This window comes from Acomys russatus, chromosome 17, assembly GCF_903995435.1.
Source record: "Acomys russatus chromosome 17, mAcoRus1.1, whole genome shotgun sequence".
Taxonomy (NCBI): Eukaryota; Metazoa; Chordata; class Mammalia; order Rodentia; family Muridae; genus Acomys; species Acomys russatus.
The window spans coordinates 9,194,649-9,219,284 of record NC_067153.1 but is presented as its reverse complement, the minus strand read 5'-3'; the positions used below and the strand labels follow the sequence as shown (position 1 = coordinate 9,219,284).

Here is a 24,636-nt window from a genome sequence, read left to right as displayed (position 1 = left end):
TGCGCAGGCTGGAGAAGGGAGGGGACCACATAACACTAAGAATTTTTGAAAAACCCAGAAGGAAACATATAATTTTATGCTTACTTAAAAACATATAACACATATTTTGAATGAGGTCAAGCCACGTGGGGTGATAGCGCTCTCTCTAAGAGCTGTAGACCAAGTTCTGGTACCAGATAATTTTCCTCTGAGTTGTTGACTAGGGGACTCAGGGAGCCTCCCAACATAATATAATCTATGGCCATTGCCTTTGGTTTCTTTCTAGAACTGAAGGCGAGGCCCTGTGTCTGAAGTCACCACATAGCTCAGACATAGGAATCAGAGGAATAAAGCTAGATGAACTATGGACAAGCCCACAGTGCTGGAAAGATACATGCAAGTTGCCAAGGGAGAAAAGCAATGCATCCTTCTCCTCTGTAATGGCCACAAAGCAGCACGAAAGGTATTTCAAAGGATACAGTCATGGCATCTATATCTTGAGGCAAGCAACAGCTTGCCAATTAGCTCAATAGGAGGGAATTCATGTCTGGTACTATAGACCTAGCCAACTACCATGCCTGGTTAAGAGGACAATACACTCCTGTCACTTTCCTAAGCTAGTATGATTTCTAAGTGTGTCCTAAATATGTATCCTTACACATACAGAGAAGTGTAGCTCTCACTGCTCATCAAAGAAGCTTCTTTTTAAGCAGCAGGGGACCATTAAAGAATTCCACATTTGGTCAAAATATAGACAACTGACCATGAGATGCCAAGCCCAAAGGGTTACGTCTATATCCCAACCACTGTCCCCAAGGCTCAGGGAACAAAGAAGAAGGTGTGAGGAAGACTGTAATATCTAGGGGATCAGGGCAGCTGCTGTTACATAATGTCTTCTATATGCGAAAGGAGATCTGCTCCCATGACATCTCAACAGTAAGAACACCTAAACCAGACCTGCAAAACGACAACACCAGCTGACCATGCAACATAGATGGAGACTCTCATGAGGTCTTTCTTCTAGATGAAAGGCTACGGGCAATTAGTAGCTACCAAGAGAGTTATAATCAACCTTTTTCAGGGAAGAGCACCTGCTAGGTTATCTAATCCATAGTGGTCAGGACATGTACACATTCGAGCAACACTAGAAGTATTCATCTGGCTATATTTGTATACAGGAATGTACACACGCACGCACACCTCATCACAATACCAACTTGAGCTCGTATCCAATAGTACACAAGAAAACAAACAGCACCAGAGAAGCAAACTGTCTATGGGGACGAATAAATGATGCCTAGGGTCTGTAGTCCTTTGACCAAAGTGAGTAAAACATTTTTTTATTCTATTCATAAGATGTCAGAGATCATTATCCTATTTTTATTCTTTAAATGACCGTTTTCCTCCTATTTTCCAAGGGCAATTTAAATAAGAACTACCCAAAAAATATGACTGAAGAAGAAATAGCTGGACCTCACACACTATGCCTTGGAATGTTTCTTATATAATGCCGTTGATAGTTTTATGATTGTGCAGGCTTATTGCAAGTCCACTTAAGTAATCCCACATTGTAGGAGAAAACACACAAACATTTGAAGCATTGCCTGTGTGAGCTGAAGAAAGAATACTTTGAAGCCTCATATTGGAACTACATCTTGAAAGATAAAGGTGACAAATGGAGAGGTTTATTTTAAGGAAAGAAGTACCAAGAATAGGAAGGAAATTACTTAAAAGTCAGAAGGTTGAACAAAGAAATTGTACTGGAACGAAGTCTGGTTTTAAGAACTAATACCATTTAAATTTCATATGAAATACCAGATAAATGATGGCAATTTTCTATTCACAAGTGATATTTCTGAAAAAATCTATAAACCCCTTTATGAAGGCTTATACAATTCTGATATAGAATAAGTTATCACCTACCAAGTGTTAAATTTTACACTATACTGTGAAATAGTTCATTTAATATAATTTCCTTTAAAAATTACCATCTTAAACCATTGCTTTCATTTCTGTTACTTGTCCTAGGAAGAAAAAAAAAAATTTTTTTTTTTTATGTAGAACTTGTTTTGCAGAAATAGAAATCCTTCTGCAGAGAGTCTATTTTACCTATTGTCTGCATGGGTGGTCTGCTGTTTAAAGGTAGATGCTTCCTTTTTCAAAATAAAGCAGACTGCATTTTGTGTAGTATGCTTCACTGTTAGAAAAACAGTACATAGTATGTTATTTTGTGGTTCTTCCACTTTCTTTTCATCTAATTATAAAGTCAGAATTTAGGATTAAGATTTCTAGGTTTTTAGGCGGCATACTGGGCCTGCCTCTAAAGATTAACAAACATAATCTATACTAACAAAAGATTTTTTAAAGAAATTTTAATATTTAATGGTTATATCAAATTGTACATATTCATGAGTCACTATGTAATGTTTCAGTAATTCACATGTGTTTTTAATGTTTTTGTTTTTTTGAGAATTTTGTATAATATACTTTGATCATATTCATCTCTCCTTCACAACTCCTCCCAGACCCTGCCTCTCCTTAACTATCCAAGTTCCTGTTCTTTCTCTCCTTAAAAACAAAAACAAAGCCGGGCGTGGTGGCTCACGCCTTTAATCCCAGCACTCGGGAGGCAGAGGCAGGCGGATCGTTGTGAGTTCGAGGCCAGCCTGGTCTACAAAGTGAGTCCAGGATGCCAAGGCTACACAGAGAAACCCTGTCTCGAAAAACCAAAAACCAAAAACAAAAACAAAAACAAAACAAGACCAAAAAAGGAAACGCATGCACCATCAAACATGGAATCAAATTTTTGTAAATTTATACCAAGTATTTTGAAGGAAAGTAATACATTTATTATTTCCATTAGATTTTTAACAAAAAAACCCTACAAAGCAATGAACATAAGAAACAGGAATACAGAGACAGATACACATAGGTGGAGATTATGAGAAAACATATACAAATGATAAATGTATGTATGTCTGTGGATGCATTTATGCTTAGCATACTTGGAAATATGAAAAATACATCTTTGAACCTTGTACATGAATCATATTGAAAACTCAACATCAAGTGCTTGTCCTCTCTGTGTGGCCTCAGTGACATGCCCTGGTTTCTTCCTGAGTTATCACTTGATTTCCAGAGAAGGAAATTCTAGGAGGTGCTTAGGAAAGTCAGCTTGGTTTAGCCAGCACAGCTCCCAATGTATAACCAGAAGCTCTTGATGACCTCTCTTATTTACCACTCCTCATATTTTCCTAGGCATATTTAAAAAAAAAAAAAGAAATATGGAAGTTAAATGTTGGTCACAAAACGAGACTTTTGGAACACTGAGTCCTCATCGGATTCTTTCATCAAACCCATTCCCTCAGGGCTCAGGGAACTCTGGGGAAGAAGGGGTAAAGTGACTGTAAGAGCCAATGTGATGGAAGACACCAACAGGAATGATGCACATATGAACTCAAAAAGACTGTGACAGCACGAACAGACCAATGTTCAGTAAGACATGGTCCCAGGGCTGAGAAGGGAAGTGGACACATTCTCTATCCCTAACCAAGAAGCTATCTCTAACTGACAACCACTTGCAAAGGAAATGTCATTTTTCTCCCAATGGAGTCTTACTGGGCATATAAATCACTCTTAAGGAAAGGCTCCATTCCCAGAAGTAGATGGTTAACAAAATTAAAAATATATATTTATTTATTTTTATGTTTATGAATATTCTATCTGCATGTACACTTACATGTCAGAAGAGGGCGTCAGATTACATTACAGATGTTTGTGAGCCACCATGTGGTTGCTGGGAATTGAACTCAGGACCTCTGGAAGAGCAGACAGTGTTCTTAACTACTGAGCCATCTCTCCAGGCCCGGTTAACAAAAATATTCATCCACTAGTATTTTTGTGGAAATGTTGTCTCATATTGCTTTGTTTGGACATTTTTATAACTTATTTGTCTCTTACTTATATACTAGGGTATGCCCAAACATGTTCTTAGAGGAGGAAGCTTAAATTTGGTTTTAAACATCAGCATCTAGCTTAAGAGAACAGAAAATATAGCTGAGCAAGCATTTTAGTCAAGGTCTTTCACAAAAACATTTTGTAGAGCCAAACATACTAATATTTGGGAAACAATAAATAGCATGGAGATCTGGTGTGTCATAGTGTAGGATTCAGGTAAGAAGAGCAAAACAGGTTCCATAGAATCTTTAACCTTCTATTGTGGTGTTAAGGAGGCAAATTAGTGGGTAAAACGCTTGCTGAACAAGTATGAAGACCTTGGTTTGCATCCTTAGCACCCATATAAAATTTCACATGCGGCTGCACATACATCTGTAACTCTAATGTTGTAGGGAGCAGACACAGAAGGATGCTTGGAGCCTGGAAGCTGCTGCTTAGGTCCAAGCTCAATGAAAGACCCTGCCTCCTGGGAACAAAATAAAGATGACTGCTGATAGATCTCTCTTTGGCTTCTATATACAGTCATAGAGGTAAACATAGAGCATACACTACACATAAAAATTTAATTAATTAAAGAGATCAAATTTAAAAGTCTATACTGTTTAAAGACATGTGATTTGAGTGGCAGATAGTAGACACCACTGAAAGAGTTTAAGCATGGGATGAAAAGGCCAAGTTTGTGTTTGGATAGACCTCTGTAGTTACACTGTGGATGATGGATTGAGGAAAGCAAATCTGGAGTCAAGAGAGCAGTTATGTAGTCATTAACAGATGTAGAAGAAAAATGATGAGTCTGACCTTCGCTGGAGGCTGTGAGGATAAAGGGATAATGTAGGGAGTGAGTAAATGGGAGCACAGATCCAGGCTACCTTCAAGAGATTGATTGGAGAAAATGGAGAATTGACAAGAGGATTCCCTGTGGCTTGGAGGATGGATAGGTGTAGTAGTAATTTTCATTGAGAGAAAACACACACACACACACACACACACACACACACACACACACACACACAGAGAGAGAGAGAGAGAGAGAGAAGGAAAGACACGTTGTGGAGGAAAAAGACAATGAATGTCTTTTGGACAGAATGGTGCCTGGGGATTAAAAGATTCAGATGTTCTTACTTTTTATCTTAAAACAGATGTCCCTGCTCCGAAAGGTTGATGCAGGGCTTTCCTATTGTGTTTCTGGTACTATGGCTTCTTTACTGCACATCAAGATATGGTAGGACACATTTTTTTTGAATATTAGTGGATACATCCCTGCTTCTATCTTCTATAATAAATTAAGCAGGTTGAAATTGTGCAGACCCTTACTTCCCAACAGGAGTTTTAAACAAAGTTACATAAGAAGCCCAGGAAACATTTAAAATACTCTAGGTCCGTCTGTTATTTAGTAGATGAAGATCTTACACCAAACTAGTTTGAATAACTTGCTCATGATTGTGGAGGAAACGGATGAGTGGACCTGGAATAAACTCCAGACATAGGAGTTTTGGCTTCACAGGTTTCTTATGTATCATCTTCCCTTGAAAATATGTAAAGGGAAAAATTAAGCAGACATTTTTTTCTTAACTATGATATTCGTGGTGTGAGAAGCTGAATGTAAAAGAGGTTCTAGGCCAGTAAAATGTGCTGGGGCTCAGGCCATACCGCTTTCGTGTGTACAAAGGAGAGTGACTTTCTGACAATGGCCGCAAAAATCTTGACTTCATATATCTATTATCAAAAAAGTCCTTGCATCTAATCTTCACTTCCTGTTTACTTGAGTAATTAATTTTATTCCTTCCCACGTCTCTGGGGTTGACAACCAAATAGTTTAGTTTCACAATTAAGCTTAGTTGTTTAGGGGTCAAGATGTTTTTAGGTCTAGGTAGATGTTTCAAGTTGACAGAGATGAGATAAGGTATATATTGAGTTACATTCGTAATTTTAGACTTATTGAGCTAGGAAAGATGTTTTCTTCAAGGTTGCTAAATACAAAAGTAACAGGAACGTAATTCCTGTTTGTTCTGTGGTTCTTCTTGCTCTATGTAGTATATTTTATATATGTGTGATAACATAAATGTATATGTTTAAAAGAAGTAAATAATAAAAAAGAAAGAAAAAAAAAAGGTCCTTGCATCAGTATCTCTTCAGTAGGATTTTGTGGTCCCGCCATCAGGATGTCTGAGCGGTCTAAGGTGCTGGCATTCAGGATTTTATGGTGTTGCCTTGAAGTCTTGTGCTAATCCTTCCAGCACAGGGTTGCTACTTCTTTGTGAGCAATATAACAAAGAGCCGCTCACATTTTAAACATCACTAACTAAGAATGTGTTCCCTTTAGGCGGATACAGCTATGTTTAGCAGAAAAAGTTTAGATGCACAGAGGTAAGCTCCAGCAGCATGTTTCTACACATTTGTAGAAGGTAGAACTGGGCTGGTTGTTGTCTTTGTGAGGTCACACACATGATTGCTTCCCAGCACACACTATCACACTATGCTTAAACTACACTGAACTCACATCATATGTAATAGCTGGAGGATTATGGAGTCGAGTTCCTATTTTGCTGTTCATGTAGTGATGCATAGGCAGAGTCAATTACTAGGTTCTCAGGGCTCCATGACTGAGCAGGATCTGGGAGGCCTTATGCCAGGAAGCAACAGTTGAGTCCAGAGCATGAACATTGACATTCTGAAATGTGGGTTTCAAGCCAGCAACCAGCATATGTAAAGTACACCAAGGATGCAGGGTTTAATATGGCATGTGAGGTAGGCCAACAACACTGGAGGAGCAGATATTGGTCCAACCTTCTGATTTTCTACTTAGCACTTGTCTGCAAACTGGTATCTGACATTAAGCATCTCTGCCTCTTTGCTTTTATAAATTCTTTGACCTTCCCTCGCTGTGCCTATAAAGTGAGGTCTTGTATCCTACGAGCCTCAAATACTAACACAACTGATGTCAAGACTCAGGACAAGCAAGCAACACAGAGGAGAGAACCTGCTTTGGATGTTAGCTAAATGTGCCTATGGTCTAGGAAGATAATTATCCTAAACTTAGTAAAAATTAAGTCATATATTCAGACATATAACAATAGAAGTTCCTGCAAATAATATAGTTTCCCCTAGACATTTCTTTTTATAAGAGCATGAACCTAGATAGGTTGAATTTTCAATTTTGCCTTTGATTTATGAAATGATGGTGAGATAAAGCCATCAAAATTCAAGACAGTGTTTGAATTGCTTTACCTTGGTATTGTTTTTCCATATTTACTCATCTATTTTTTAAGGTTATTTGGCCATAACTGGGTAAGTAATACCATATGCACCCTGTTTCAATGAAGGTCTACCTAATCTAGAACACATTTTAAACGAACATGCCTTTGTCAGATTTTTATAGGATTTAAAATATTGCTTTCCTGAGAATTACATGGAGGAATTATACTCCTTTTGCAAGTCACTTGAAGAGCCACTTCAGATCTAGACATTCTAAAGAACATATTACAAATACAAGGCACATCGTAATCTCACCAAGACGTTCTGTCTCATGACCATGAATTACAAAGGTTTTTGAGCCTCATAAAGAATCTTACTCAAGGCTGGCACAATGAAAATCAGCCCGCCTCTTATTCTCCACCACCCACTGGGAACAAACAAGTAATTTATGAATAATCTACAAATGACTGATAACCTTGATTTTTTGAAAAGTGCTTTGTCTTTTAAAATACTACTGTCTTTTAGCTGGCTGGATATTTGCTTTTTTGCCAACAGCAGTATTTCTTAGAATCTAATAATAGTCAACAATCGGTGAGCACTATTTAAACTAAAAATTACTTGTCTTGAACAAGTTTCACCTCAGCATTTCTATGCCTTCCTCTTCACATATCCCTTCCATGAATACTGTGTGCTAAATAATTTGTCCATGACAGTGGTGGCAGTATGTTGAGTTTTGATGGGTGATTTTTCTCACATAGAGGAAAATCTGCTGGCCATTCTGGCCACCCTTTCAAGGCAATGGGCTTGCACAGCCATCAACATATTGTGTGATCCTAAGTAATTCACTGTACTTTCCTTAGTCATGTGAGTGAAATGAGAAAATAACACAACTTAGACTATTTGTGATGGTTGAACGAGTTACATGCTGATAAATCTTGGTGCATAGTTAACTTCAGTAGAAGCTTGTATGCTGTTTCTTTCTCTTCCTATGGTTTACATAGTTTGTGAGTAACACAATGGGCAGAACAAACATGATATGTTTATTGTATCAATAGAGCTGACAAATTAAGCTTTCCAGATACCCGTCGCTGGGGCCTCTCTCAACCCACCTCAAATTAATTTGGCTGCCTCTATAGGAAAGCTGAGTGAAAGTAATCACTCTCCAACACTATTTTTCCCAAATAACTCACAAACAAACCAATCTTCAAGAACTACCAGTGAAATTAATCATTCAGGCAACCAAGTTAGAAAAAGAGCAGTGTGTACAATTCTGAGAGTAGAGGACCATCAGGAGGGATTTGCTCACTTGGATTTCTACCAAGTCATCTAAGGCCTCTCACTCCCCAACTAGTAAAAGGAACTGGCTTTCCCTTTGTAGGGTTGGTAGAACAGTCAAGGCAGAGAGTTTGCAATGAATGTCCATTATAAATACTAAATCACTTTACAAAGCTAATACTATTTCTTTACTTTAAAAGTAGGATTGCTGGGTTAGAGCTGGTGGTAAACTTTAAGCCCCTACCCAGATCTAGCCAATGGTCAGAACATTCTCCACAGTTGAATGGAGAGTGGGATATGACTTTCTCATGTACTCTGGTGCCTCACATTTGACCATGTCCCCTGGAGGGGGAGACCTGGTGGCACTCAGAGGAAGGACAGCAGGTTGCAAACAAGAGACTTGATACCCTATGAGCATATACAGGGGGAGGTAATCTCCCTCAGTCACAGTCATAGGGGAGGGGAATAAGGGGAAAATGGGGCGGGGAGAGAAGAATGGGAGGATACAAGGGATGGGATAAACATTGAGATGTAACAAGAATAAATTAATAAAAAAATTAAAAAAAATAGGATTGCTTTTCATTTCATTAGTTATTGCAGACCCTTCATCCCTTCTCTACTCTGTTGGGCCATCCTTTATGATGGAGTCAGACACTGACAGTGCTAATAAGCCAAAGAACTTTATCGTCCTAATGTCTCCACATGACTCTTGTGGTCAGCGACTTTTCAGCTGAAACTCACCCCCCCCAGATGTTTTTAAAATATTAAGCCTTGATGTAGCCATTATTTGTCCTGTAAATAGATAGTTTTAGAGCCCAGAGGGAATATATGAAGACAATCAAATTTGTTACAAATCCTTCCTGAACATGGCTGATCAGAAGCATCAAGATGGATTTCACATTTCTCTGTCTAGGAGACTGTTGAGAGATAAGGTGAAAGCAGGCTTCGTATTCATCACTCGCTGTAGATTTGACTTCGGCCTCCCCGTCAGCCTTTAAATCAGTGGCATCTGGTTCCTGCTACTTAAGAACGCCATTACTTTCTGCACTAGAAGGTAGTTAGTACTGGACACAGCAGCCCCATTTGAGTAAAGAATAATGAACTAGAGTTATATGCATCACAGCGGCAGCTTAAATGAGGATTTCTGTATGAGTAGAGGACCTACTTTGTTTCGACAGCAGAGACAGATGAACTAGGGCGGGGGCTCTCCGGGCTTGTGACAGATGCTGACATGAGACCGTCATTTTGGTTTGATGACCTAAAGTTGTGCAATGAATGGAGAAACTCAGTCGTGAAGTGTGGCCAACATCTGACCTGTCAGTAGGATCACAGAGTAGCTGAACCTTGATGTAGCTTCAGCGTGGCCTTCTACATGATGCCTGGGGTACATCATTGCTGTCATGTCCATAACAACCCAAACGCTTGGGACCATTTGCTACAAGACAATTGTATAAAACATGATGTTTTATAATTATCAAGCAGATAATGTAGTGGGACCCACTGATTGGTGAATTCTCTCTCAGAAGTGGAAGAAAACTAGCACAGGAAGTAAGATTATTCTTTGATGCTCTTAAAATGATGAAACCTGACAAGGAGTTTGTTTGCCTGCTCTAGTAATTCTTTTCTGCTCCCATTTTGTGAGCAACGTATCATTGAAATAACATGTAAATGACATTTTTAAGTTGAGAATGTCCCTTTCCTATTTATCAGTAAGGTGAATGAACACAATGTATCAGTGAGACAAGTACTTTCCATTCTGGCTCTGATTCCTCCTTTTTCATACAGTTTCTTCTATGGATGATGTTTAAAGAAGCACTTGTTTATCTCAATCAAAATTACACAAGGAGGCATCTTGAAAATTTTCTCCTGTAGTTTTGATAAAAATAAGAGATTCCCTGGATGGGGAGAGCTGGTGGCACTCAGAGGAAGGATAGCAGGCTACCAAGAAGAGACTTGATCCCCTATGAGCATATACAGGGGGAGGAGGTCCCCCTCAGTCACAGTCATAGGGGAGGGGAGTAAGGGGAAAATGGCAGGGAGGGAGAAATGGGAGGATGCAATTGAGTTATAATATGAATAAATTAATAAGATATATATTTTTTAAAAAGATCAGGGATCTGGAGTCACATGCAATAGAATTCTGGCTGGAGAGACTAGTGGGTAAGAATGCTAAGCCAAAATGTAAAAAGTGCAAAAGGATGTGGAACTCTAATGATTTAGTCGTTGCTTGATCATAAGTGAGTTTCTAAGTCTCCACAATTCCACCCCAAAGGCAGCATAGCTCAGGAAATTTCTGACTTTAGCACTGTTAAAATTTTAACCTGTAAAGAGAAAGAGTTTAGTTCAGTGCTTGCAGATGATCAATGTTAGCTGTAAATGGCTGGCGTCCTCACAATAGAAACCCACATGCCGTTTTATAGAATTTCCATAAAAGCCCCAAATTTCCTGGACAGCAAAGGATCATACTAATAATGATTGGCCGTCAGGGGCTTCTCCTGCTACACATCTATCAAACGTAGTAGCCCAGTGATCTTTTGATTACGCTAAGACATAAATCAATGTGATTGAAGGACAAAAAATACCTTGTCTGCTCAATGCAATTATTGGATCATACAACTTACAAGTGAATGTACAGAGGTCAATCTGATTAAAACCATGACTGGGTCCAGGAGCTAGCAACATTTCTTCTATCTGCATCACCTGGCTCCCCCACATCTCAGCTATCTATCAAGTGTCTGATTTTCTTTTTTCCCCTAGATGGATTTTATTCTTAGTCTGGCTTTGCTTTCCTGGTGGCAAAATTGAACCTTTTCAGTACCCTGAATGTATGTTGCTAATTTAAGGATCTCTGAGGCAAAGGAGGTTCTCTTGTAAAGAATTGTGACTTTGAGGCTTAATGGTGTTGCTTACTATACTTTTCTAGTTTTGAACAACTTGCATGACAAACTAAAAGCAAAATATTACTGTTTTCCAGGTTTAAACATGAACATGCCCTAGAAACTATGATGGATGAAAAGAGGCAAAGATAATTTCCCAGAAGACAGCAAAGGGCTATTGTTAGGAACATGTAATGCACACTGAAAGATTTTCACTGCTTTAACCTAGCCTATTATGGTCCTCTACCATTCTTAAGTTGTTGAAATGGGGAAATTTAATCATAATAAGCTTAGGATTTGCCTCAGAGGCCATATATTTTGCTAAAGCAACTTTTAGATATTTTATGATGTATTTTGCATCTGTAATGAAGTGGATTGACTTATATTGATAAAATATAAATTCATAATTCACCAACAATAAGTTCGATTTTACTCTTGTTCATCTGGCCCAGAGTCAAGCTCTATCAGTAGAAATATGCAGTGGCTGGGGTTGGAAAGGAAATTGCCAACATTTCAGATGGGATTTTTTTACACTTGGACTCTACTGCATGATAATGATACTATGAAATGCACAATATGGATGTATTATAGTTCACTGAATCAATAAAAATCACAAAGCTGTTAATAATTTCAAACTCATCTTGCTAAGCACAACTTGGCAGAGCTACCAAGTGGTTAAAAGTGTTTGTGTGAGAGTTAAGGACTTCAACGCTCAAATCCAAGTCCAAGTGTTTGTGTGCTATGCGGCCTTGGACCTGATGTCTCTGGGATATAGTTTCCTCATATGCGAAATGTAGTAATAAATTGCGGCCACTACACAGCCCTGGGGAAGGGCTGAGCTCACTGACAGGGAGATGCTGGCTTCCTCTGCATTCTTCAAGCAATGCGGATGCTGCTTCCTCCCCACAGGTGCCGAACATGTCCCCTACCCCCATCCCATAGTCTGTTACTTTATAATTTTTCTTGGCCCCTGTGGTAGCACATACTTTAAGCTCATAGTGTTCTCTGGGATGGTATCATAAAGGAATACATTTTACCCAGGGTGAGAAGGGCAAATGATGTTTTATGAACTGCAATGCCTTCTTTTTGAGCTTTCAAAGGAGCATGGAGAATTTTTTTTTAATTTTTTATTTTATTTATTTATTTTTAAAAAATATTTAATTTTAATTTACGTGCATTGGTGTGAGAATGTCAGATCTTAGAGTTACAGACAGTTGTGAGCTGCCATGTGGGTGCTGGGAATTGAACCCGGGTCCTTTGGAAAAGCAGGCAATGCTCTTAACCACTGAGCCATCTCTCCAGCCCCCTATTTTATTTTATTTGCATTGGTATTTTGCTTGCATGTATGTCTGTGTGAGAGTGTTGGATCCTCTGGAACTGGATAGAGTTATAGACAGTTGTGAGCTGTCATGTAGGTGCTGGGAATTGAATCTGGGTCCTCTGGAAGAACAGACAGAGCTCTTAACCACTAAGCTATCTCTCCAGCCCCCAAGAATTGTTAAAGCTGCATCTTGGGCTCTGTAGCTCATATCATACATCACGGCTGATGTTTCAGTATTTTTGAAGGCTTTTTTCTCATGAGTACCTGCCCTCTTCCAACTCCCTATCTCTTTCTCCCAGTGCAACCTGCTTTTACTTATTCTGCAATAGAAACAGGGGTTCCCGCCCCCATTTGCCCTGAGGTGAGGAGTCAGCATGGTAGAATCAAAAGACCAAAGCAAGAAGATTTACCTTTCAGTTATTTGCTAAGGCACTGCATTTTTGCTAAGTAATCATGGGCTTTTTACTGGCTCCTTCAAATTCTGTTGCCTCAGCTACTTCAAAAAAAAAAAAAAGACAGCCAACTGTCTCATTCACATCTTTGCTATGAGGGTTAAATGAGATCATGCCCACAGGATGAGAGTGGAATCCAAGTGAAAATTTACATTATGATTTGTCATTATCATGTGTATGTGTCTGTGTATCGGGAGTTTGTTAGCAGCTGAACTGGTGTGTGTTCTGCCTTCATTCCTCAACTCCCCAACACACAGAGGCTCTCGGCCAGATGGCTGGTCGGCCAGCTGTGTCTTGTTCTGTCATTGTAAATACTGCATGCCCAACAGAGAGGCTTTGCTTATAATCTAACATGCCTTGTCCTTTATCTCCTACAGCTTGAGAATTACATTGTGGAAAATATGAAGTCGGAGATGGCCCAGATACAACAGAATGCGGTTCAAAACCACACGGCCACCATGCTTGAGATAGGAACCAGTCTCTTATCTCAGACTGCAGAGCAGACCCGAAAGCTGACAGATGTTGAGACCCAGGTACGTTCCCAGGGTCAGAGTCACATGCTCAACCAGAAGATTATTTTAAAATTACTCTGTAGTTTACTCCATAAACACGGAGCATATGTCAGCTTGAGGTTGGGGAAACATACATTTTTTTTTGTTTATTGGTAATAACAACAATGAGAGCTTGACAAGCTATGCATGCTTTTTTTTTTTTTTTTTTTTTTTTGCCTTAATGAGCATGAGTATATTTAGCTTTGTGTGTCTTTGCAAGAAGGGCAGCTAAAAAACCTAATTAGCATTAAGTTGAAATAAACACTGCAGCTACCAACTATGATATGACTTGTGTCAACCAAAATAGTCATGTGGATCTAACTGGTGCCTTTGATGAGCATTTTCAACATATCTTGCTTTATTTCTGGTAACTGTCTTGTGATAGTGGCCTCTGCAGTGGCCTTGTGAATTCAGGGACTTGAAAGGAAAACTTCATCTACATTGAGCAGAAATAAGCACGAGTCGGGATATACCTGTATATTTGAGTGGAAATCAGTAAAATGTAAGGATACTCTTTAATTATCACTATCATAAACCTCCTAGCAAATATATTAGAGCACTGCAATATGGTCTCACTACAGTTAACTATGCTACTAAGATTGCATTGTAATAGCATTCTAACACTTGGGGTCAGGGGATAACTGTTTTCCAATAGCTGATTTCTATCAAGACTAAAAAAGTACATGTACAAATATGCCAGTGGGACTATATTTTCTTTACTTAGTCTGTGTTGTGGTATTATAGATTGTATGTTGATATTTAACAAGAAGTATCAAAGATGCTTTGTATAGATAAAGCATTTTATATGAAATACAGCTTGCCTCGATACAGAACACATTTATGAAAACCACTTAAAGCCTGTAGGTAAAAAAATTGTACTGATCTCTCTCATTAACACAGTTATAGAATTTAGGACTCAAACTCTGGAGTCCTTCCACTGATAAATGATACTAATAATAAATTAATGAACTCAGATCTTAAATGATGATTGCCTTGGAGGAATAAATCACATAAATTTTGGAAAATGTTTCCCCCCTATTGACCGTCATCAGATACATATAAAGTACAGGGAGTGGGAGCTATATCTATCTCATAACTAGACAATATAAGCTACATTGACTCACTTATTATAACCTACAACAAGCCTGCTGATCTATACAATATTGGTTTCCTATGTAACACATAATGAGACTGTATTTTTTCTGTTACTTTATTTAAAACTGAATGCTTACCACCTACTACAAAAGTGTTCACAAATTCAAACCCTGAAACACTGGGGTTGTTTTTTTTTTTGCTCTCCTCTCTATAAAGATTGATACTGTGCAAGTTTTTAAAAGTAATAATTTATCTTGCATTCCAAAGACTGGGAGAGATGTACTTTCTGAAAAATAGTCCAAAGGAATGTCAAAGAATAAAGGGAAAATAGAACTCCCAGTGTGGAACAGTGAAAATTCATCATAAAGGCCAATTAAAGCTTACTAGATATAACAAGAACAGTTTTTAGGATAGACAAACAAGAAAGTATCGCAAGTGCTTCAGAACTATCAACAAGAGGCAAGTAGACAAAGAAGAGCTGAGACAGGCCTTAATCTACTTTACAAAGGGAAGCCTTTGCATTCTTCTTATCTTCCTTTGAACACTTTGCAGTTATTGATGTTTTCCAGCCAAGCCTTTCTTAAGCAAGTGTGTATCTACGTGGGTATATTTGAACTATCGAGATAATTTTTACTTCAGCACAACTGCATAAGAGCATCTAAGTCCTGCCGCAGGGTCAAGTTTACAAAACGAATATTTAGACCTAGGTGCCTTTATACGGGGACTCACTTCTAAGAACTCACAAGCTGCTGGTGCTCTCTGCTTTGTCCAGGTTTGTTCACATATTTTTCTCTGACACTCACCTAATTTGCCTTCACGCTTTTGTGGTTTATTTTCCTTAAAACTGACTTCATGCTGTTCCGTATCTAAGGACCATGGAGCAAGAGCTTTGAGTCATTTGCGTGGCCTTGCTCTCACATGATGATCTTCTAAAGATAAGCAACTTTTTGCTTACTGGTCCTCTGATGACCTTCTAGACTTGCACTTTCATAGGAGAAAGGAAGACCATGTTTTTGTTCCAGGGCATGAAGGATCCCTATCTTCAGTGAACAGTATAATCAGAAAAAGGTTTCCATGGTCACCACATTTAGAAACACTGCTGGTTTTGGGGGTGATAATGAGAAGCCAGAGAAAGCCCTTCCTTCCTCCATCGCTCAGCAGACTACTGTCCACTCTTATCAGTCTCTGCCAGTATATCCCTTCTCCTTCAAGTTCCTCTTCTGCACAAAGGAGTTAAGATGAGGAATTATGCATGCCCCTCTCCTGTTGCATCATCTCCTCATTTTCCTTTTTCAGGCATATTTGGTGTAGAGCAAACTATCAGATCAACAAACTGAGTTCAATTCTACTTCTAATCCTCTCCTTGCCTCAATACCAAGCACCCTCACACATTTATTAATCATTACTGTCAAGTATATCCTATAAAGGATGTAGCATTTCCATTCCTTGTTTAAGCATGGGGAAGCTGAAATAAAAAGTGATATAGGAAGTTGTTTCAGATGAAAACATTAGTGACTCTTCAAGTGAGAATTTAAAGTTACACGGTTTCCTGTCAAGAGCTACAAGCTCGTTGTCTACCTCCTGGTGGGATTGCTCTGCTGTGGCCGTCTCTTCTCTAAGACTTGAGGACTGTGCCAACAGGTGCAAGCAGAGAACAAGAGTTAATCCAGAGCAAGGAAAGTAATGTGGCACTCTTAGCACTGCTGGCAGTCTCTTAGGTGTGATGAAGATGCTACTGCTTTGCTGCTGCTGGGAATGGCAGGCCCACCCATGCCACCTTATGTGCCAGTGACTTCATCATATATAGACCGAGTGCTACATGTGCCCTGGCAGCTGCCAGCTGTGTCAACGATAGGGAAGCTCTTTAGACGAGTATCTCAAGTTTCCTTCAGTCTCCAATAAGTTCCAGCACTACAGTAGTAGAAGGGGAATTTCATTGCATTTGAACAGATCTGCTTTGTGTATTTTCGTGACGCAAGATGTTCCAAAGGGTGACTTGTAGACTGTGCTAGCACCGAAAGCAGTTTTTATGTCCAGTGACTTTGAGTTAATGCGGTGAAAAGTCTCTAGATCAAGTCTCTTTTTCACTTTCTGTCATATTTAAAACACACCGTCTCAGTACACTGCTGTGGGAAGTATAATTGACCAGTGGCCCCAGCTGCTGTACTCTCAAACCCATCAGGTATTGGTGCAGAGACCACAATTCTCCACAGCCATTTCTAAGCAATGACTCACTGTGGCAGGCTACTTAGCGTTGTTCCCAGGAGCTTTCGAAGTTTGCTGACACATGACTTTAGCTAACGTTTTCCCATAGCCTGTTGAATATAATTACAGCTGTCCCAGGGACTAAGACTTCCATCTAGCACTCCTTTCCCCCACTCTCCTCTTCACTGGGGTAAAGCAGGCACCTCAATCTGAAGGCTGTCTCTGCCTCCTCCCATTTATTCACAGTTTCCCTTCATAGACATTTGCTCTAATAAATTCCCTGACATTTAATCCCACTTCTCTGCTGCCTCGCTGAGATCACTAAACACTACAACTGTTGTTTGGATCAAAATAGCACAGTTAGAAATGTAAAGTAGTTCGTAAGTTGTCTGTTGAAGAAACACATTTCTTTTTAAAAATTTTATTAATTTATTCATATTACATCTCAATGGTTATCACCTCCCTTGTATCCTCCCATTCCTCCCTCCCTCCATTTTCTCCTTACTTCCCTCCCCTATGTCTGTGACTGAGGGGGACCTCCTCCCCCTGTATATGCTCATAGGGTATCAAGTCTCTTTTTGGTAACCTGCTATCCTTCCTCTGAGTGCCTCCAGGTCTCCCCATCCAGGGGACATGGTCAAATATGAGGCACCAGAGTACATGTGAAAGTCAGACCCCACTCTCCACTCAACTGTGGAGAATGTCCTGTCCATTGGCTAGATCTGGGTAGGGGTTTGAAGTTTACGGCCTGTATGGTCCTTGGCTGGTGCCATAGTTTGAGCGGGACCCCTGGGCCCAAATCTGCCTATCATAATTTTCTTCTTGTAGGTTTCTAGGATCCTCTGGATTCTTCAACTTTGCCATTGAAGGAACATATTTCTCTAGGTGATAAAAAGTTTTTTCTTTTGTCCACTATCAAAGGTCAGCTCTAAAAATTGAACCATATTTCTTTAATTTGATGAGGGCGTAGCTGAATAAACTTTTAACCTTGATGGTGAAATAAATAGGCCAGGGGGTCTTATAAAGAAAATACATTGGTTATTAATCTGAATAAGTCACTGGAAGAAGGCTCAGAAAACTCCGGCTTGTTGGCTTGTGGTTTGTTTCTAAAGCCGTATTAAGCACAGCCACATTTGTCGAGGCACATGTGGCCTGTGACTAGTTTACTCTCGTCATTGCAGAGTGGTTATACCAGAGTTATAGGAAAGACAGGATGGCCTATACATTAGGGTTTTCTCATTACTGTGACAAAATATGTAACAGGAACAATTTAAAGGAGTAAGAACTTAGTTTGGCTCACAGTTTGAGAGTACAAAATTCATGACATGGGTAAGGCCGCATTGGGAGTGTGTAGGTGGGAACATTCACATTTTACTGCATTAGAAATCAGAGGCTCTTATATCCTCCCATTCCTCCCATTTTCCCCTTACCCCTCTCCCCTATGACTGGATGAGATAACAATTGAGATGTAATATGAATAAATTAGTAAAATATATTTTTTAAAAAGTACAAATCAAAGCAAAAAATAAAATTAAATAAAAAAGGATCTAAAATCCTCCAAAAATATGAAAAAAAAAAATCAGAGGCTCTGAGGCTCCAACCAGGATATGCCACAAACCATAGCAACCTACCCCCAAGGGACCCATTTCTTTCATTGAGGCCCCAACCCATAAAGGGTCTATGATGTCTCAAAACAGCATCACCAGCTGGAGACCAAATGTTCAAACACACAAGCCTTTTGGAAACGTCTCACATCCACTGAATGACAGCTCACCAAGCTAAGATGGTTACTATCTGGCTGTTGACTAAAAATCTAACTAACTCTTCAAACGCATGTTAGTTAGATAGCAAGGATTTTCACTCTTTTTCTTTTCTAAATCTCTATCATTAGGATTTGAAACAGGAGATGGTGCATATATCAAACTCTCAGTAAGTACTAGTTAAGTAATTAAATTAACCTACCCTAATCATAGTATATTTGGATCGTAACGTAAGGCTCTGCGTTGGCCCTGAATGTGACTGTGAAGAAAAGCTAACCTACTGAAAAAAACTGTGACTGAAGAAGTGATCATACCAATACATTTTTTTCTGTACTCTGAAGAATATGATTAATTTGGCTCCTTCCTAACTTATTTGATAATTTAATTTGTACATGAAAGGAGAACTCGGAAGTCAGCAGCTGCCACAAGCTTAAGGCCTGGTGTTGACTGGAAGGAAAACATTCGGTAGCAGCAGTTCTTGATCAAGAGGGGCACCTTTCTTAGGCAAAGAAGATGTTTGTCCTTAGGTAGTTAAGCCTGTAGGAAGACCTGAGACTCTACATCAGAAAACCCATGTAGTTAGCTCTAATGAACAAGATAATCTAACCTACACATTTTTGTGTCTGTTATAAAGCACCATATGTAGCAAATTTCTAACCATATGCAGTTATTATATTTTAAATATGGCCCAGCGCTACACTGTTAGACTATATGAACATTCAGTCTATGAATATTCACATATGAGGAGATTACTATAAGCATCACAGTTGCTAACATATATGGTTAATATAAGCATATTTGATGACATAAATATAATACCTCACAATTTCATGTAGTATTCAATATATATTATCATAACATGATCTATATTAACAATATTTTCCCAAGGATCCTTAATTTTTACAGTAATTTGGCAGGTAATTTGCTTTCCAGGTTTGATGGGCTCATTGAACTTAGGTCTATCTTTCACTTTCTGCCTCCATCCCTGCTTATGAATTTTATGAGTTTATGAGTTTAAAGAAACTAGGGAGATCACTTGATAACCTCTAATAGTCTCGAATTACCCGAGTAGCTCATTTGTCATGCTTTTTGATTTGCTTTTCCATAGCCCCTAGGTTTTTGTTTTAATGGGAAGCCACTATGTGTAAAGGATTTTCTGAGCTGAACTGAGCAGAAGAATTACTTGATGAAGTTGTTGATCTCTTCATGTGGCGTGTCCTCAGGGGCTAGGAAGGCTCCTGAGGTCATCATACTCCCAGCAATGTGGCATCAGTGGATGCAGCCAGGGGCTTAGCAGCCAGATGGCTCCATCTCAAATGGTCCCTTTCCCTCTATGAGGTAAACAAACAACCCACAGGGTGAATCTTCATAACTTTGCCCCTTATTTTCCAAAATCTTACTTCCCACATATTTCAAAGCACTGGATTTATACATCTCTTTTTTGATATTGATCAGCTTTCCCACTCTCAAAACATCTAACTACATTAAAAGCAAAAGAAAACAAAACAAAAAACCCTATAAAATCAGTAGCATACATGTGCCTGGAAGGACGGCTGCTTCAAGGTCAATGTGCTGTACAAAAAGATTTCCTTTTTTGATTTCCATGTTCTCTTTCAATAACTAACTTCTAGTTAGTGTGGTTTTTAAATTTAAAACCCTTAAAAGGATAAAAAAGAGGCTGTCTGAAAGTCCCTACCTCACCTTCTCTGGAAAATGAATACATTTTTATTCTTTTTATACATATATTTTTTAAGAAACAGCTAAGCTCTTTTAAACAACATAAATTTTCTGTTTCAGATTGTACACGTTCCTTAGTCTATGGCATACTCTGGGAAATTTAAGCATTGACATTGGTCTCTGGGGACTTGTTACATATATTCTTCACTCTTTCTTTTCTTCATTTTTTCCTCTTTCCTCTTAAACTTTTTTCCCAGAGATGTGCTTTTGGGATGTGTTTAGGCTAAGAAGGAAATGTCTCTTGTCATTTTAATGGACTACTTCAGCTATTGCCAGCAGCAAGTTCTATAGACTCATGCAAGGCAGTGGTCAATTTATCATAGTTTTCTACAGTTCCCTTGGATGCCCAGATTGAAACTTCAATCCTGTTTGAAAATATCGGTGGGGCGACTTGAAATAAAGCAGCAATAGAGTCAAGACGGTGGGAAAAGCGAAATAGTTGGCATTTGCGCTTAAAACTAAGTTGACCAGCACTTAGCCTGGATCTGTAAGACTGGTCAGCTTTCTTCTTCCATGTCAGACAGTTCTTTAGATTTGGCCTGTGAGAGTTTTACTACTCATGTGGGGCCGTTGCCTTCCGTGTTCATCATTTATCTTGCAAACAGCTCCTTGTGCACTGCCAGCATTACATCTAAAGCATAGTTGAATATCCTAGTGTGCTTGACTTTGTGCAGGAGGACTCTGGACACAGCAGTGCAGGCTCCGTGGAGCTGACACTGTAGTGTGGCAGAAAAGCATGGCATGAGTGGAGATGCAGGATCATCTCCAAATAGTGAAGATTCCAGAAGGAAAGCAAGATGGAGTGAACTACAGGAGAGCATGGGGGTTGATAGATAGTTTTCCTAGGCAGGGCCAGAACACACTCTTGAGCATGTCTTGAATATGAAAAGATGCTAACTCTGCATCTGGGGGTGGGGAGGGGAGAATTCCAGCCAGCCAGAAGTGCAGGTAGAATGGCCCTGAGGTGAGAAGGAATTTGGCAAATGGAGTTGGCAGAACGACTGTGGATGGAGCATAATGTGCCAGGTGGGTGACTGGAGTGACAGCCAAAAGTAAGAGACCTTCTAATAACACACAGCCCTGTGGACCACACTAAGTTCTTTGAAATGGAAAACAACTTTCAGAGAGCATCCATTAGCATATTCAGCATAAGAAATGCCATGATCTGACTTGTTTTTACAAAAGATCCTTTGCTCTGTGATAGAACAGACTAGAGGCAGAAGAGAATAAACATACAGGCTAATAACAGCAGTAGTTGTAGAAAGATTCAGGCAGTTTCAAGGTCAATTTCAGATAATGAGTTCATTCTGTTTCCGGAGAATATGAAGAAATATATGTATTATTCCGTGTAAGGAAAAATTTTGGTTTTTGAATGTATCTGGAGCTATGCCTCAGGGTTTCTATTGCTGTGATAAAAAACACCATGACAAAAGTAACCTGGGGGAGGAGATTATTTCAATTTACAAACTCTCAGATCACACTTCATCCTAGAGTGAAGTCAGAGCAGGAACTCACACAGGAGGCAAAAAACTGAAGCAGGGTCCATAGAGGAGTGCTGCTTACTGGCTCACTCTCCATCCATCGCTGATCCTGCTTTCTTATAACACCTGGGACCACATGCCTAAGATTGACATTGCTCACCATAATCTGGGCCCTCCCACTTTAATCATTAGTCAAAGTAATACACAGACTTCCCTGTAGGTCAATCTTAAAAGGGGATTTTCTCAATTAAGGGTCATTCTTCCAGTGGTACAGGCACAGGTGAGCTGGCCCCAGGGAAAGAGAGCAGGAAAGCTGGCCCTGCCCCTTGATGACTAAGGCACTGGGTGCAGTGTTAGAAACTTCATCCTGGGGATGTGAGGGAGAGCTGACTGGCTGATCTACCCAGGCCTGGATCCAGGGCTTTGAGTTAGCCCAACCCTAGTATCTACCTCATCTATGAGCTGCTGAAGGACATGAAGAGGGCTGTCTTCTTCAAGAACCAAAGCTGTAGAATCTCCGTGTCACAGGGCCACAGCAGGATATCCCAGCGAAGTCTCTGACAGGATCCAGTATTGATAGCATAGCAGAAGCCAGAAGCCTTGAACCAGACCAATGATTCATTACAATGATCCTTTGCAAGTCAAGACATATGGACGAAAGGGCATGCTGTGTGACACACTACAGCTTTAATGATAATATTTTGTGTGTGTGTGTGTGTGTTAGCTTTTTAAATTTTTTTGAAATTTATTTTCTTTTGAGGAGGACATTACAAGGGCAGAGGGTGGATACAATGGCAGAGGGAGATAAGTGAAATTGGGGTGCATGATGTGAAATTTATATACAATAAAAAGTTAAAAAAAATCATTCATCCAAAATATGTCTAGGTTTGTGTCAAGTTGACAAAAACCAACCAACACAGTGTCCTCTCAGACAGTATGGCAAACCAAAGCAAATATAGGTTTGATGTACCTATGAACAATCTATTTAATTTCATAAGAGGTCATACCTACATTTTATTCATAAACCAGTGTTGAGTGTCTTTTCTATATTGGGTACTGTTTGTTACACAAAAATCCCAAGTGGTTCACTCCTCATTTCAAATATTTCAAAACAGTCCCGCAGTAAACAAAGAAACCAAGAATTGGCCTGGCTAAAAAGAAAACTGTTGCAGGTAGCCTCGGCCTTAACATTTTCTATCATTGCTTTTCAAATTCTGTTTTTCCTTAAATAAAGTGATAAGAACATACTTTTAAAATAATACTTATATTAATTCTCTGAGGATTTTGTACAACCTGTCCACTCCTCTCCTAGGTTTCCTTTTCCAACTCCCTTCATTCGTCTCCAGCTTTTGGGTTTTTTTTTTTTTTTTTTCCCACCACTGAGTGTGGTCTTGTATAGCACAAGTACTCACAGGAGTAGGGTCTGTCCTTGAGTGTGATCAATCTACCAGGGTCACATTAAAGAAAACTTACTTATCCAACAGTCATCAAATGCAAATAACCAGGACATGGTTTCTTACCTACTTTTCTCCCTCTGTGCTGGGACTTTGTCTGTCTTGATTTGGGCAGGTCTTGTGCACACTGTCACGATGACTGAGTTCGTATGTGTCCAGGAAAAAAAAAATGCATCATTTAAAAAGTTCAAAAACCAAATGGGGACACAAAAGCAATTTTAAAGTCAATATAGTCATTGCAAGCATACAACCTAGTCGCATGTGGTTTTACTCACCTTACCCTCCTCCTAGCCTAGCAAAAAACAGAGTGATGCGAAGAGAATAAAACAAAAACTGCAAAACAGGGCACTTACACTTTGAAATACTTAACTTGCTGTGTTTTATTTGTATATTAAATTTCCAAGGATATCAATTTGAAACCACTCTAAGCAGTAATAATAATAGTTTCATCTAATGTTCATAGATATATTAGAATTTAAAAAAAATCTGCTCTCAAATATTCTACAAGTGTCTATCACATATTTAGTTTGGTTGCCTAGATGAGAAGAAGCTCCTCTTTAAATTTTGCATTTGAAGCAGTGTTTTCTCCCCTCCTAACTAGGTTCTTCTCTGTACTAATACAAACACAGAGCCACGTTGCCTTGCAGTACCTGCAGCCGTAGCTCCAGTCAAGTGCTCCCATGTCTGTTGCAGAGGTTCAGAAATAATCCCAGTTCTAACCCTGCTACAGTGGGGGAGGAGCACTCCTGCACTTCCATCTTTAGAGCAGGACCCTGTACCTGTGACGCCAGGTGTATTTTATACATCTCTTAATTATTCTAAATGACCTGTAATATTGAGACCCTGTATTGATAATCTAGTTTGCACTTATAAATGTTAAGGTGATACTATAAAAAAATCTTCTCAGGTCCCTTTTAACAAGCAGATCTGAGAAATCTTTGTATGTGAAAAGATTTTCAAATAATTTAAGAGACTTTAAAGACAATGGGACCTATCTTAAGACAAAGAAAGGGAGGGACAAATGGTGACACAGTTTGAAGACCTCTCCTAAGGTTGCTATCTTTGCTTGGAGAATGACAGAGGTCTGAGAATAAGTCCAGGCATTTGTCATGTTTCTCCCTGACTAGCAGAGTGGATCTTTGTGGAGGTGGGAAGATGATAGCAGTCTGCCCCTACTCTAGCCTGTTTTCCTAACAATTTCAACTCTGAAGATTGAGGCCTCCAGTAATTACTGTAATATAGCCTCTCAGTTTACTTTGCAAATCCGTAGACTCTAATAGTCTCTAGTTAGAAACTCA

The 24,636-nt window shown here is 39.3% G+C and overlaps 1 protein-coding gene across 1 annotated transcript in view; it reads left to right on the top strand.

The window, feature by feature from the left end:
• The window catches only part of Angpt1 (angiopoietin 1), a 251,103-nt gene that overhangs the window by 129,358 nt on the left and 97,109 nt on the right, over positions 1–24,636 (top strand). Inside the window, exon 2 of the mRNA XM_051159533.1 lies at positions 13,433–13,588. Within this exon, the coding sequence (XP_051015490.1) occupies positions 13,433–13,588 (156 nt within the window). The remainder of the gene's footprint in view (positions 1–13,432; positions 13,589–24,636) is intronic.